Source organism: Carlito syrichta, unplaced genomic scaffold (genome assembly GCF_000164805.1).
Source record: "Carlito syrichta isolate Samal-C Ts95f unplaced genomic scaffold, Tarsius_syrichta-2.0.1 Scaffold314127, whole genome shotgun sequence".
NCBI lineage: Eukaryota > Metazoa > Chordata > Mammalia > Primates > Tarsiidae > Carlito > Carlito syrichta.
This window is the reverse complement of record NW_007258223.1, coordinates 453,482-468,649: the sequence shown is the minus strand read 5'-3', so window position 1 is coordinate 468,649 and position 15,168 is coordinate 453,482. Positions and strand designations below refer to the sequence as shown.

General features: G+C 33.3%; 1 protein-coding gene across 1 annotated transcript in view; it reads left to right on the top strand.

Moving 5' to 3' along the window:
• UBA6 (ubiquitin like modifier activating enzyme 6) overlaps positions 1-15,168 on the top strand; it is an 80,979-nt gene that overhangs the window by 56,530 nt on the left and 9,281 nt on the right. The window contains exons 18-27 of the mRNA XM_008071146.2: positions 1,889-2,070; positions 3,753-3,858; positions 5,748-5,837; positions 5,947-6,027; positions 6,791-6,919; positions 8,713-8,764; positions 8,852-8,915; positions 9,824-9,893; positions 11,496-11,567; positions 14,194-14,311. Of these exons, the coding sequence (XP_008069337.1) occupies positions 1,889-2,070; positions 3,753-3,858; positions 5,748-5,837; positions 5,947-6,027; positions 6,791-6,919; positions 8,713-8,764; positions 8,852-8,915; positions 9,824-9,893; positions 11,496-11,567; positions 14,194-14,311 (964 nt within the window). The remainder of the gene's footprint in view (positions 1-1,888; positions 2,071-3,752; positions 3,859-5,747; positions 5,838-5,946; positions 6,028-6,790; positions 6,920-8,712; positions 8,765-8,851; positions 8,916-9,823; positions 9,894-11,495; positions 11,568-14,193; positions 14,312-15,168) is intronic.

The following is a 15,168-nucleotide window of genomic DNA, read 5'->3' as shown; positions in this document are numbered from 1 at the left end:
TTTTATACAAAAAGGAAGAGTTTCCTTTTTATAAATAGAAAATAGCGATTGAACAAACAATGTGTTCTCTATTTGCATCTCTCAAGTTATCAAATAATGGGAATGACAAAAGGGAAAACTTAAAATTTTTTTTAATGTAAAATATTGATATTTGCATTGCATTTGGATATTAAAATCTGAGTTATGAAACATGGGCAATATTTTTTTCATTTTGTAATCACCAAGGTATGTTTACATATTTAACTTTAGAAAAGATAAAGGATTTTCTAATTTTACGTTTTGGCAGTTTGCAAATTTGGCACTTTGTTGTTGTTCTTTGTTACAAATCAACATTTAGAATGTTTGTGCTCTTCTGATTTTGTTTAACTATTTAACTTTTCTGTTTATTTTAAAGTAATGCCTATTCTCTGTCTTCTCTTTTTTGTAGATATCAAGATATTTAAGTCAGGAAAAGAAGCAATTTTAGTCAAGCAGATTTGTTTTTACTTTAGGAATGTTTTTTCCCTTTATTGCTCAACAACTCATTGACAGTCTTCTTAGCAAACTAAGCTTAGGAATGTTACGAACAGAAAGTAACTAAAGCAGGTGGCATAGTTACCCTAATTGCTTTGCTTATCTAAATGTAATGGACAACATAACAGGATCTCTCCTGGACTAAAATATGTCACAAAATTTATGTGGTTATCTTGTGCATTTTACTTACAGAAGAACTATAAAAGTCTTTTCATTCTTATTTTACTGAGTTATAATAAAGTTTTGATCTGTTTTTATACTTAGAACATTGAGAATTGAAAATGTCAACCTACCAATGTGAGAAGAGACAGAAATACCTTTAAAACTAAATGCATGAATTTAAACAGAATAGTCTAGAGATATTTACTGTCAAAACAAATACAAATGAACTTTGACAACACCTGAAATGACTTCAGTCACTAAATCTTTAATAAAATAATGAAATATATTTAGAATATATTTCATTCTTACCCAGTTTTGCTTTCCCTAGTTTCAGTAACTCACAGTCAACTGTTATCTGAAAATAGGTCAGTACAGTATGACACTATTTGGAGAGAGGTATACCGTGTTCATGCAACTTTTATTAAAATATATCGTTATAGCTGGGCTCGGTGGCTCAGCCTATAATCCTGCGCCTTGGGAGGCTGAGGTGAGTGGATTGCCTGAGCCCATGGGTTCGAGACCCTCCTGGGCAACTTGGTGAGACCTCATCTCTACAATAAACCAAAAATTAGCCGGGTGTGGTAGCGCGCGCCTGTAGTTCCAGCTACTTGGAAGGCTGAGGCGGAAGGTTCGCTGGAGCCCAGCAGATAGAGACTGTGGTGGCCGGGAGGTGCCACTGCACTCCAGTCTGGGCAACAGAGTGAGACTCCAACTCCAAAAAAAAAAAAAAAGAAAGAAAAGAAAACATTTCCATCCATAAATAGCAATTTAAAAAGATTTTAGTAGCAAACGACATGTTAAACTTTCATACCTCTGAGGGCTTATTGTCTGCAGAGTCTGAATTTCCAGTATTTTACTAATGTATTCTCACTTTTTTTGTGGGCACTTACCAAGTCAAACATCATTACTAGGGGAAAAATGTACTTGTAATTGAACTTTTAACTATTATTTTAAGAACTCTAAAGCACTTAGCTATGAGAGAGGTTGCTTAAATTCTTGTTAATGATTTGTAAATTATTTGTACTAATGTGCATTATTAAAGGTAGTATGACTACAATGAATGTAATTTCCACACATCAAAAATGAAAACTGATCTCATTACTCTTGTATACATATTCCAGTGTGATAAGAATGTATAGGCTCAATGATAGCCCTTTTGTTTGTTTGTTTGTTTGTTTAACATTTATTCCTTCTTTTTTTGTTACTTGTCTAGAAACCTAAAAGCTATACTGCTGCTGAGGCTACTCTGAAAATAAATCCTCAAATAAAGATAGATGCACATCTAAACAAAGTATGTCCAGCCACTGAGACCATTTATAATGATGAGTTCTTTACTAAACAGGATATAATTATTACAGCATTAGATAATGTGGAAGCCAGGAGATACGTAGACAGGTATGTACTTGAAATTGAGGTTCATAAAGAATTATCTTCTGGGGAATGGGGAGCACACCTCATCAACAAGGTTACCTGCATAATGAACATTTGTATGCCTAACCCTGAATTGTATCCCACATCTTTAAAATAAAAAATTAAAAGTTAAAAAAAAGAATTATCTTTCTTTTTTCACTCCTGTTTTTCACACCTACTTATTGAAAAGTTACTGAAATTTTTAAAATTTTTCATGTTCCTGTTGTAATATTCCTCAAATCCAAACCCTTTAATGATTTCCCATTATACTTAGAATAAAATTCAAAATCTGTAACATAACCAAAATGTTTTTCATGGAGTATCTGCCACCTGTTCACCACTCAGTCATCCTCCCTGGCTTTCCCTATTCTAGCTACATGTGTCTTTTAATTCTTACAAGGCCTTCCATACTTTTTTACCTCAAAGACTTGCACATACTATTCTTTAGCCTTAGGATGTTCTATTTTTCTTGCTCTAAAACTCTTGACCTCAAATCTTCCTAACTATGCTTCACCTAGTTTAGTTTTTCTCCCTTCATACTTTCAATTTTAATTCTTCACAAGACTTTAACCCCTGAATTTTAAATTAGATTCTCCTATGATAATCTTTCACAGCACTTTGTGCTTTTTCCTTCATGTCATCATATTGTTTTGAGTTAGATTCTCACTCTGTCGCCCAGGCTGGAGTGCAGTGGCACACTCATGGCCATCGCAGCCTAGACCTGCTGGGCTCAGGTGATCCTGCTGCCTCAGGCTTCCAAGTAGCTGGGACTATAGGCATGTGCCACCATGCCCAGCTATTTTTTAAAAATTTATTGTAGAGATGAGGTCTCATCAAGTTTTTCTAACTGGTCTCGGAACCCTGTGTTCAGGCGATCCTCTCGTCTTCACCTCCCAAAGTGCTGGGATTACAGGCGTAAGCCACCACGCCAGCCCATTGAATGTGTTTTTATTGATATGTATATTTACTTAATGTTTGTCTTCTCACTAAATCATTCATTTACAGACTATTTTTCATCACTTTATCCTCAATGTGCAACACATCATTTAATAAATATTTGTTAAATAAGTAGGCAAATGAATGACTATAAATGTATATACCCTACATAATCTTTCTTACATCTTTATATGACTCCTTAATGTTAGAATACTAGAGCAGATATATTAGCAGAGAAAAACTTTTCAGTGAAATACAGTGAAAATTTCATAATCTTGGGCAGAAGAGGGAGAGTAAAGAAAACTTTGCAGAATGTAGGTATTGGAAGTATTAAGAAAAAATGGTTAACAGTATTGGGATAGAGAAAACATTGAAAAGAGATAGTAGGGTAGAACTTGCCAGAAATAACAGAGAAATACAAAACAAGAGAAGAAAGAGCAAGATTGTTAAGGAGTTGATCTAGAGATAAAAATTATCAAAGCCCAAGATTTGGTGGTACTGGTAGTAACAGAGACAGAAATTACTGGATTGAGTAACAAATTTTGTATGTGTGGTGAGGATGAGGAACGGATATGATCAGTGTTATTTTATGATAATTTATCTGTTTTCTAAAATACTGCATTCAAGAAGTGATCAGTACATGAAATGGTCAATAGGAGTGGTAGGATGTTTTTTGCTTATGTTGTCATTGCTCACTTTTATGTTTTTTCACCCTTTATCTTTTCAAATAGCCGTTGCTTGGCAAATCTGAGGCCTCTGTTAGATTCTGGAACAATGGGCACTAAGGGACACACTGAAGTTATTGTACCTCATTTGACTGAATCTTATAATAGCCATGTAAGTGAGTGAATATTTGAAGTAAATGTCTGTCTTTATATCTCATAATTTTTTTGTCTTCATCAATCAACAATTTCAGATTTCCTAATCCTTCTGATTATGTTCTTCTAATAATGTCTATACATATGTATATGCATGTACATTTTTGAAATCATAATTGAACTTTTTTTTAATTATCAGAATTTTGTGCTTAGTCTACAGGAGTATTATTCTTGTGTTTGCTATTTATTTCTAACATTCTTTGAATTTAAGGCTGCTAGATAAGAACAATTGAACTATTAGATTGAGAATAGAATTATCAACAAATGTAAAATTATATTCATTTGTTGCTCTTCTGATTTTATTATGGTAGACATTAGCTAACACAGAAAAGCCCGTGAAACTTGATAAAAGTATAAACACAGGTAACCCACTCAAAATCTTAACAGAGAATCAGATTCTCCATAGGTGGGATCAAACTATCTATTTGCACATATTTTATATAGGTATAACTTTAAAACACCCATAGTAATTTTAAAATACTTCCAAAGTTGAAACCACTGGTCTAGAAGATAATTGTAGGCTTTAAAATTTTAAAAAGATCCATCTAGGTTAAAAAATTGAAAGAATAGACCGGGTGTGGTGGCTCAAGCCTATAATCCCAGCACTTTGGGAGCCCGAGGTGAGAGGATTGCCTGAGCCCATAGGTTCGAGAACAGCCTGGGCAACTTGGCAACACTTCATCTCTACAATAAAAAAAAAAAAAAATTAGCCAGATATGGTAATACACGCCTGTAGTTCCAGCTACTTGGAAAGCTGAGGTGGAAGGATTGCCTGAGCCCAGCAGGTCAACGCCGGAGTGACTGTGAGTGTGCCACCGCACTGCAGCCTGGGTGATGGAGTGAGACTCCAACTCAAATTTTAAAAAAAGAAAGAATAATATTTTACAAGATAAGTGTTTCTGTATTCAACCGATGTTTAGTTTAGTTAAATTTTTATAAAGTTTTTTATGTATTTTCACAAAACAAGTTGATATATAATGATAGTATTAAAATAGATTATATTGACAAGTTTAATTTGAAGATTAGATAGGGAAAATCATGACTATGTTGGGTGTCATATTGGAATATCTTCAAAGTAGGGAATGTCGTAAAATTCTAAAATTTTTTTCTTTCTTTTTTTATTCTTCTGCATCTTCCCTAAACATTGTGTCTTCTTACTTCCGACTCATAAAAACTAGAATTTTTAATATTCTCCTAGCTTTCCTCTTTGATTTCTAAAACATTAGTGGTGTTTCATAGGTTAATAAACTAAAGTATATAAATTTATAAATAAAATAGACAAAGTGAATCATTTTAGATTGGGTAAATCTCTAAGCCAAGGCTAAATGTACATTAGAATATATACTTACTTGGTGGTACTGTATTAATATGAAACAAGGCATTTGCCATTTATTTAACATATGCTTTCTGCAATTAACTATACCACGCATCAACGACATATTATCTCCACCCTCAAATTTTTTTCTCCGTAGAAAAATCATGGTATGCTACACTGTATTGGGGGTTTCTTGAATTACTTTTCAAAGTAGAAAGTGTTATAAAATTTTAAATATCACTTTGATTCTTGGAGGAAAAAATGATTTATACATGGTGGTCTGTCCTGAATACATGGTGTACCAAATGAGCACATATAATAGGATTCATGTTTGTCATTATATTGCTATTAACAAATAGATTTAAGTATCAGAAGAATTTAACTTTTCTTTTTATTGTCTAGGAGAGAGAAGATATAAAAATATATGGTTGGATTTTATTTTATTTTTTAATGGTCTTAAAGATCAAAAATAAATTTAATAAAAATTGGTCATTGCTTTTCTTAAGTATCTGTTTTTATATTTTATAAATTAGCGAGATCCCCCAGAAGAGGAAATACCGTTTTGTACTCTGAAATCCTTTCCAGCTGCTATTGAACATACTATACAGTGGGCAAGAGATAAGGTAAAAGTTCCTTTTTAAGAAATTTGTTTTCTGTGAAATGAGAAAGAAGATATTTTCAAATTTAATCAGACTTCTTTTGGTAACTTTTTTCCCCTCATCTGTCTTACAGTTTGAAAGTTCCTTTTCTCACAAACCTTCATTGTTTAATAAATTTTGGCAAACCTATTCATCAGCAGAAGAAGTTTTACAGGTAAAAGTCAATACATTTTAATACAAACTTAACATTTCGTGTCAGTGTATCATATTTTCAAGTTGCATAAAAGTGATATATTTTACCTCCATAAAGAGATAGTAGAATGTTATTATTATACATAAAAGTAAAATGATGCATCAGAAATATCACAGGTTCTTCTTTTTTTAGTTTGGCTAGTTATATGGAATTGTCAATATTTGACCATGTTGACCCACAAAACAGCAGTTCATATGGCTCAACCTAAGAAGGACGTGGTAATAATGATAAAAGTATTACAAATAATAAAGGACTTGGTGAGCTCTTCTGAAAAAAAATCAAAACAAAACTAAGGTCAATTCTAGTGAAAATTTCATGAGGAAGAGTAATCTCTCAGACTTATAATGAGGGTAACTTCAAAGATGTTTTCTTCCCTTTAATTCTATACCAAAAAGGCCAATTTTTACTATCAAATATTATTCATAACACTTCACATAGTAGATACATGTATAATACTAACAGCTAGCAAAATATGAGACTAACTTATGAAATAAGAAATCAGAATTAAAATTTCATGTGCTGTCTCTCCTCTCATTCTCTCCTCAAAAAAAAAAAAGGAAAGAGGAAGAAGAGAAAGAAAAGGCAAGGAACTTAAAGTGAAAAAAATAAAAGCATAAAGCACACGAACTGACACTTCAGACTTTGGCTAATGCTTTTGGTGGGAGTATGTGTGTTTTTAATCGGAAGTGTATTTGTTTTTTGTTTTTTTCCTCTCTCATTCTAGAAGATACAAAGTGGACACAGTTTAGAAGGCTGTTTTCAAGCTATTAAGTTACTTAGCAGAAGACCTAGAAATTGGTCCCAGTGTGTAGAATTAGCAAGATTAAAGTTTGAAAAATATTTTAACCATAAGGTAAGTATGCATTGTGAGACATTAGAAATCTAACCGTGGCTCATTTAGTCATTAACAAATTAATTTCATTGACGTGGAATATGTACTCTCTCAGCAAGCCTTTTAAAAATAAGTTGTAAGTTAAGTGAGAAAACATGCTAGACGTACAACTCATTTTCTCTTTTAATGTTATTGATTAAATAATACATTTAAGGCTGGTCACAGTGACTCACATCTGTAATCTCTGCATGTTTGGAGGTCGAGGCAGGAGGATCACTTGAGCCCAGGAGTTTGAGACCAGACTGGGCAACTTGGCAAGCCCTTGTCTCTACAAAAGAATAAAAATTAGCTGGACATGGTGTCATGTGTCTGTATTCCCAGCTACTTGGGAGACTGAGGTAGAAAGATCATCTGAGCCCAGGAAATTGAGGATGTGGTGAGCCGTGATTGTGTCACTGCATTCCGGTCTGGGTAACAGACAAAAACTGGGTAAGATTTTCCTCTGAATGATAAGGAATACCTTTCATCTTTAGCCTAAAAAAATTTGTTCATAATAGAAGCATTCTCAGAAGAGGAAACTGAGAAAATTGAGATAGACATTTTGCTGAAATTTTGCATTTTTCTACTTACATCTGATAATCACATTTTATGTCAGTTTCCTTATCTGTAAAGTGGAGATAATAAGTTGGTTACATAAGGTAGTGATGAGGATCAAAGACATTAAATGAAGACTTGTAAAGCATTTTAAACAGAACCTGACACATAGGTAATTACTAAAGATTAGTTATTATTCTTACCTCCAGGTCTAGCAGTTACTAGGACATGTCTTGCATTCTTTTTAGTTTTTGCCTCTCTTTAGGTTCTTTCCTATCAGAATATAAAAGAAGTTAATCTTTAAAAAAAATTTTTTTTTTAAATACGGGCATTCCCAGTGTTGCCCAGGCTGGCCTCAAACTCCTCTTGGGCTCAAGTGATCCTCCCACCTCAGTCTTCTAAATAACTGGCACTACAGTTGCATACCACTACACCCTGCTTAAAAGTCTTTTGATTACACTTATGCTGTGTCTTCACTTTCATCATGGCTCTACTTCTGGGAAAAATGGTCCATACTACTACTCACTGTCCCCACTTCCTCACCCAGTAAATTAGACTTATTTGCATCTTACTATTCAAATTGTTCTTGCCATGAGATCTAAAGATCTGTTTAGTTCTTATCTTCTGTGCCTTTTTTAAATAATGGCAAGTTTTTTTTATAATAGAAAAGTTTCAGCCATAGATATTTAGAAGAAATAATGTAATCATTATTTACATGCATCCAGGTTTAACAGTTAGCAACTCAAAGATAATCTTGTTTCATCTAATCTCTACCCATTTTCACTGTCCCTCAGATGATTTTGAAGCAAGTCTCAAACATCATATTCTTTTAAAATACTGTGTATTTTTACTGTTTTCATTATTTATTTTAAGGATTAACTCTTTGAAAAGAGCAAAATGATATGGAAAATATGTCATTTGTATAAAATTGAGTGAAGTAGCCTATATTTATTTGCTGTAATTACCCTCAAAAAAGCTATAAGTATTGATTTAAAAATGGTAATACAAGATTTTTTAGACATGGGAGTAGTGGTGGAAGGGAGAATGGACAACTGGAATACAGGGATGACTGGGTGACTTCACTGTGTATCTTTTAATGCATTTTGGTTTTTTAAGCATGTGCATGCATTAACTACACATACAATTTTTTAATTAAAATTTTTTTTCAGCACAGATAATATTAAGCAGTGTGGGTTTCTCTAATTTTTTTTTCTCTTTAGGCGCTCCAGCTTCTTCATTGTTTCCCTCTGGATATACGATTAAAAGATGGCAGTAAGTATAATTAAGTGCCAGAGAAATTTTAATATGATTTATTACTGGCTACATGCATTGAAAATAATATTTATATCTTTTTGTTAGGTTTGTTTTGGCAATCACCAAAGAGGCCACCCTCTCCAATAAAATTTGATTTAAGTGAACCTTTGTAAGTATTTATATGTACCCATCATTATACATTTCTATATGCTGCAGAGTGAAAACCATAGGCTCTTTAATGTTAAATTATTTCATCCCTGTTAATCTAAGAGTTAACGTGTCATTCTGGCCAAGAAAGCCAACCACAACCCTTCTTCCCACACAAATGTAAGTCCATATATTTACATGGTAAATAACATTATTATTTATAATATTTAAAGTGAGACCAAAATCACTGTTTGACTTTAACCGTAAAAAAGTAAAATGACAATAAATGTTTTTAAATGAACTAAATTCATATATAGGAATCTTTAACTACATGGAGGAAAAAATGATTGTTACTGAATAATAATCTCTGAACAACCTCAAATTAATTTTCAGAGGAGTTGATCTCTGGTTGAATACCTCATACTCATATGTATATATTTTATTTAAACCCTTGACTTGCCTTCACTATTCTTTCTCTTAACAAGTAACTTTATCCTTAATTTTCTCATCAGGTGTTTGTCTAGGCTTTCAGTCACCTTACTCTGAACTTCTCCTATAAGACATCCATTCTTTGTTTTTGAACAAACTCATTTGCTTAGTTTGAATTTGATATACACTCTTTGGGGCCAAATGTACAATATTTTCTTATGAATTAAAATGAACTTTTGTTCACTGGTCTGATTTTTCTACTCTGACCACCCCCTTCTCCAAAGTAGTCATGATCACTGCTTGAATATTAGTGTTTTTGAGGATAACATTTGATGCTTTCTCTTTTATAGCTTCTGCCATGTTCTGCTCTAGATCAGAATTTTGTTGTCTCATTTTTTTTTTTTAATCCTGTTATAAGAATTCTGTGCTTATTTTTCTTCAAATGACATTATCTTTAAAACTGGTCATTCAAACTTTGCTTTTTTTTCTTTATTTCAAAAGACACCTCAGTTTCCTTCAGAATGCTGCAAAACTATATGCAACAGTATATTGCATTCCATTTACAGAAGAGGTAAGGTATTCTTTATGCTCTAGCAAGCAATACAAAGCCAGGTTAGAATTGGATGACTAAGCAACTAATTGCATAACAATAGAATTATGTAAGCATTATTTTTGATATGCACTTTTATTGTATTGTTGCCCATTCTAACATAGCAGAAACTAAAAGCTCATTCTTCTGCTAAGCAGAAGAAAAGCCACATTTTTCTTTCTGAATTTAAGCAGTAAAACAGCAATATTTGTAAAAAGCAGTCATACTTTATTTTTAAATATTTACAGCTTGTTTATCAGCTTCAGCTATTATAATTATTCTGAAAAGCCAAAGTGAATTATTTCATGGTCTTCTAAAAATATTCATTAGAGGCTTTCTCTGTTTAACATATGTTTGACTTATTTTGAGATACTAACCTATATGCTTTTCAGGAAATGTGAAAATGCTCCCCTGTGTTGACATTTCATACCCTTATCATTATACTCATTCTCTTAAAGTCATTTTTATTGACTAACATTTAAAGAGTCTGATAGTTTTACTTGAGAAGTTACTTGAGAAGCAGATCTGCATTAGTGAATCTTTATTTACAAATGCATATTAGAGTTAAATAAATAGGTATACTTTTAGGTACGCTAAATGGAGAATATGAACCAGGTTATAATCAACACTGGCTACTTTGGATCCAGATTAAAATACTTGTAGATTCATCTTTTTTGAAGTTAATTCAAATAAAATGCACCATAAATATTTGGTAAAAATAGTGGTATTCAGTTTAATCCTTTTGTGAAAAAGAGTGATAGTTTTGTGATAAGAATGATAGTTGACCTCAAAAGCAGTGTGTCAGTTTTTCCTAAGCAGCATCTTCATCATGACTGTAGATCCGGTAACCTTAAATTGATATAAGTTCATCTTGAAACATTTAAGCAATTTCCTGCTTCTTATTTACTAATTTTATTGAACTAAGGAACTTTATAAAACATTGAAGCTAAGGAAATGAAAAAGATAGTCCCAGATCTTAAGGCATTCAGTTTCATATTCACAACCAGTGCTAAAACTACCTTTTTAAAGTTTATAGAAAGTGGCTTGGTGCAGTGGCTCATGCCTATAATGCCAGCACTTAAGGAGACTGAGGCAGGAGGATTGCTTGAGAACATAAGCTTGATACCTGCCTGGGCAACATTGCGAGACCCTGTCTCTACAAAAAATCAAAAAATTAGCCGGGTTTAGTGGCACGTGCTTGTAACCCCAGCTACTTGGTAGACTGAAACAGGAAGATCACTTGAACCCAAGAGTTCGAGACTGCAGTGAGCTGTGATCATACTACCATACTCCAGCCTGGGTGACAGACCCTGTCTCAAAAAAAAAAATTGCAGAAAGAACTAAGATTTCAAGTTTGTTGACTAAGAGGTACTTTTTTACCCTATCTTCTCCTACTCAGTAACTTGTATGGGTGATATTTATATGGAATTAAAGTAAATGTTTCAAATGGGTGTCTAAATATTCAGATGATAAATTATTCAAATATTTTAATATGATTAAGGACCTTTTGTAGGATATTTTTAGCTTTAGAATTTAGAAATAGAAGAATATGTTTGTTGATAATATTACTTTTTTAAAAAACAGGACTTATTAGTGGATACACTCTTGAATATTCTTTCAGAAGTAAAGATTCAGGAGTTCAAACCTTCCAACAAGGTATGTTTAGAAATTTATTTGTTCAAATAGTTTTTGAACTTAAACTTGTATCAAGCCCTATTCTAAACTGCAGAATACCACAATGAACAATTCTTACCCTTGTGGATGTTATACGCCAGTGGGCAGAGATGGACTATAAACAAAAATGCCAATAAATATATAGTATGGCAGTGTGAATGTAAATGCTAATGAGGAAAAAATAAAACGGGAAAAATCTGAAGAGTGACAGAGCTGGTGTCATTTTATATGGGATGGGAAGGGAAAACCTCTCTGATTATGGTAACATTAGAATAGAAACCTGAAGACAATGAAGAAATTGTGAAAATGCAGTGCAGGCAACAGGAACAAGTGTAAAGGACCGAGGGGCTTTTAAAAAGGCCAGGATGTTTCTAGAAGAAAATATGCAAAGAGGAGAATGGTACAATGACATTAGAGAGGCAGTTAGTTATGATAAGTACTTTGTGTTTTACTGTTTGTTGTGAAGCCAGTGGAGAGTTTTAAGCAGAGAAAGGACATGATCTGACTTCTATTTAAAAGAATGATTCTGACTGTTGTGTTAAGAATGATTGTATGTGACACGAGAGAGGGAACAGGAAAAGTTGTTAGGAGGTTATTGCATGAGTACAGGCAAGAGATGATAATTGTTTGAATGATGTAGTAGGTAACAGGAAAGTGAAGATAAAGGATTGGATTCTGTATATATTTTGCTGTAGTCCTGAGATAATTTCTAAAGCATTGGCATTGGAATGTGAGAGAAGAAAAGATCGTTCTTTTGTTAGTTGAAATAAACTAGTTTAGTAGCTCTGACTGAAGAGGATAGGAAGATAAAGGAAGTTAGAGCAGAGAAAAGAAGATGTGAAATAACTTTTTATTTTGTTGTATGTGTGGAAAAGTCACTTAATTAGAAGATATAGTAAAATTGCAAGACAATACTGAGGATCCACTTAATATTAATCTGCTTAATGTATTCTGCTAAATGTGGCTGAACAAAAGATTATCATCTTTACTTATTAGATAAAATATTATTTACTTATTATCTTCTCTCCAGGCATATTTAGCTACTTAACTGCTTAGTGCTATTTTACTATAGTATAGATAGAAACTTGGATATAACTAGGGTAAGGATTTTGCCAGGCAAGTACATTGGAAAGAGAAAGTGATAAGGAGTATTAATAAAGATGGAACATGAAATTTAGGTAATATAAATAGAAAAGTTTGAAAACATTCCTTTTTTTTAATATATGTTCAGTATATGCCTTTCTTGGATACACTCTAAAAGTTATCCACCAAAAAACCTTTTCTTCCCCTTAACTTTTAGCTTACACTAGAAAAGGTAATGACTGCCTCCCTGCAGAATTCAAGAAAGAAGTGGTGTATACCATCTTCCATTGTGCATTTTTATTTTAGGGAGAAACAAGACTTACATAGGGCAGTTGATTTTCTTGAGTAGATGAGTTTGCTGAATAAATTGTTCATTACTTGTGGCCTATAAAGAATACAAGTGCAGTAAGGATAAACAAAAGTTCCAAATAAAGAAGGTTCCTAACCCTTGTTTCTTTTGGGCAAAATGCCTAGACAGAAGATAGGGAGACATGTTTCAATAATTGTATGGCCTTAATTGCACCTGCTTCAGTGTGTTTGCTGGCTTGCATTGCTTTTATCTGTATCAAATTTGGGGGCAATAAATTTTTCTGAGCAATTTAGCTACAGTTTTAACATGAATTGTGGGCTTTTTCACAACTCAAAATGGCTTACACTGAAGCTTCAGGTCTAGTACTTCTAGTTTCATTATGTCTTAGCCAGAAATATTAGCTAGACATTCTGATGAACAAAGTTTTCTGCTTCTTTGACTTCACAATATTTTATAAGTACTTGTAATAATGCTTAATCTGTAAAAACATGATTTAGGTGATTTTTATTTAAATAAGAAATAGTACTTTAGTGATGATGAAGCTAGTTTCTTGGTTTGAGAGTATTTAGTGCCCTCATGGAATATCTAATTAGGATAAATCACTTGTATGTACTGCCTTAATCATGCTAAACTTTCTAAATAAAAGAAAACTTTTTTTAGGAAAAAACTTCTAGTCAGCCATCAAATATTTAAAGGGTGCCCTTATTATAAGTTTTATGGATTTTTCTTCAATTTCTGTGGCATTAAACAACTCTGCACTACTTAGGGCTATGCCATTTGAATTTAAAGTAGATTTGTCAGTATCACAAACTGTTCATTAATATCAACTTTATTTTAGTGTAGAATTTTAAAAGAGATCTTTACGGACTTGGATCATAGAAGTTACTGAATGAGTATTTTTAACACCCACTATATACAAGTTTGTTTCAGATATATTGGCGTTCTTTCAATGAACAAGATACATCAAGATCCCTGTTCTCATAGAGTTTCCATGTCAGGGTGAGATGATAGATAATAAAGTAACAGATGCATAAAAATATAGTAATACTAAAGGAAGGTGTAAAATAAATACATTGGACCATAATGATTAATAATTTGATTAAAATACATAGAGGGACTATTTTCTCTTTGTGATTTATTTGATAAACAGATAAATGATAACAAAACATAGATGTAAGATATAACATTAATAAAAATATATCCATATATTTAAAGGTTGTTCAAACAGATGAAACTGCAAGGAAACCAGACCATATTCCTATTAGCAGTGAAGATGAAAGGAATGCTGTTTTCCAACTAGAAAAGGCTATTTTATCTAATGAAGCTACCAAAAGTAAGGGAAAGTCTTTATAAAAATGTTTTGAACTGGATGACTTTTTATTTTCACTGAGATGTACACCTAAATGCTTGTGGAATTTAAGCACTTTGGGAGGTGGTTCGAGACTAGCCTGGGCAACTTAATGAGACCTCATCTCTAGAGTAAATCAAAAAATTAGCCAGGCGTGGTGGCGTGCACCTGTAGTTCCAGCTGCTTGGAAAGCTAAGGTGGAAGGATCACTGGAGTCCAGCAGGTTGAAACTGCGGTGAGCAGTGACCATGTATGCCACTGTACTCCAGCCTGGGTGACAGAGTGAGACTCTAACTCAGAAAGTTTGTGAAATGTTAATAATAATAATATTCATGATTTTATGATCATATGAAAGTTAGTTTTCATCTTTAACTGACTAAATTCATCATTTTCCCCACCATTGCCCTATCCTCAAAAGTTGAAATCTAATTCCTCAAATCACGTTAACTACTTTGTTGTTATTATTCTGATTGTTTTAGACCTTCAAATGGTGAGAGCTCTAAAAACATGAGCAAATAACTGTTTTTAATGAATTTAAAAATCAGATTAGAGCCGGGCTCAGCCTGTAATCCCGCGCCTTTGGGAGGCTGAGGTGGGTGGATTGCCTGAGCCCGCGGGTTCGAGACCCACCTGGGCAGCGAGACCTCATCTCTACAATAAATCAAAAAATCAGCCGGGCGTGGTAGCGTGCGCCTGTAATTCCGGCTACTCGGAAGGCTGAGGCGGAAGGATCGCCGGAGCCCAGCGGGTCGAGGCTGCGGTGGCCGCGAGCGGCCAGTGCACTCCAGTCTGGGCGACAGAGTGAGACTCCGACTCAAAAAAAAAAAAAAAAATCAGATTAA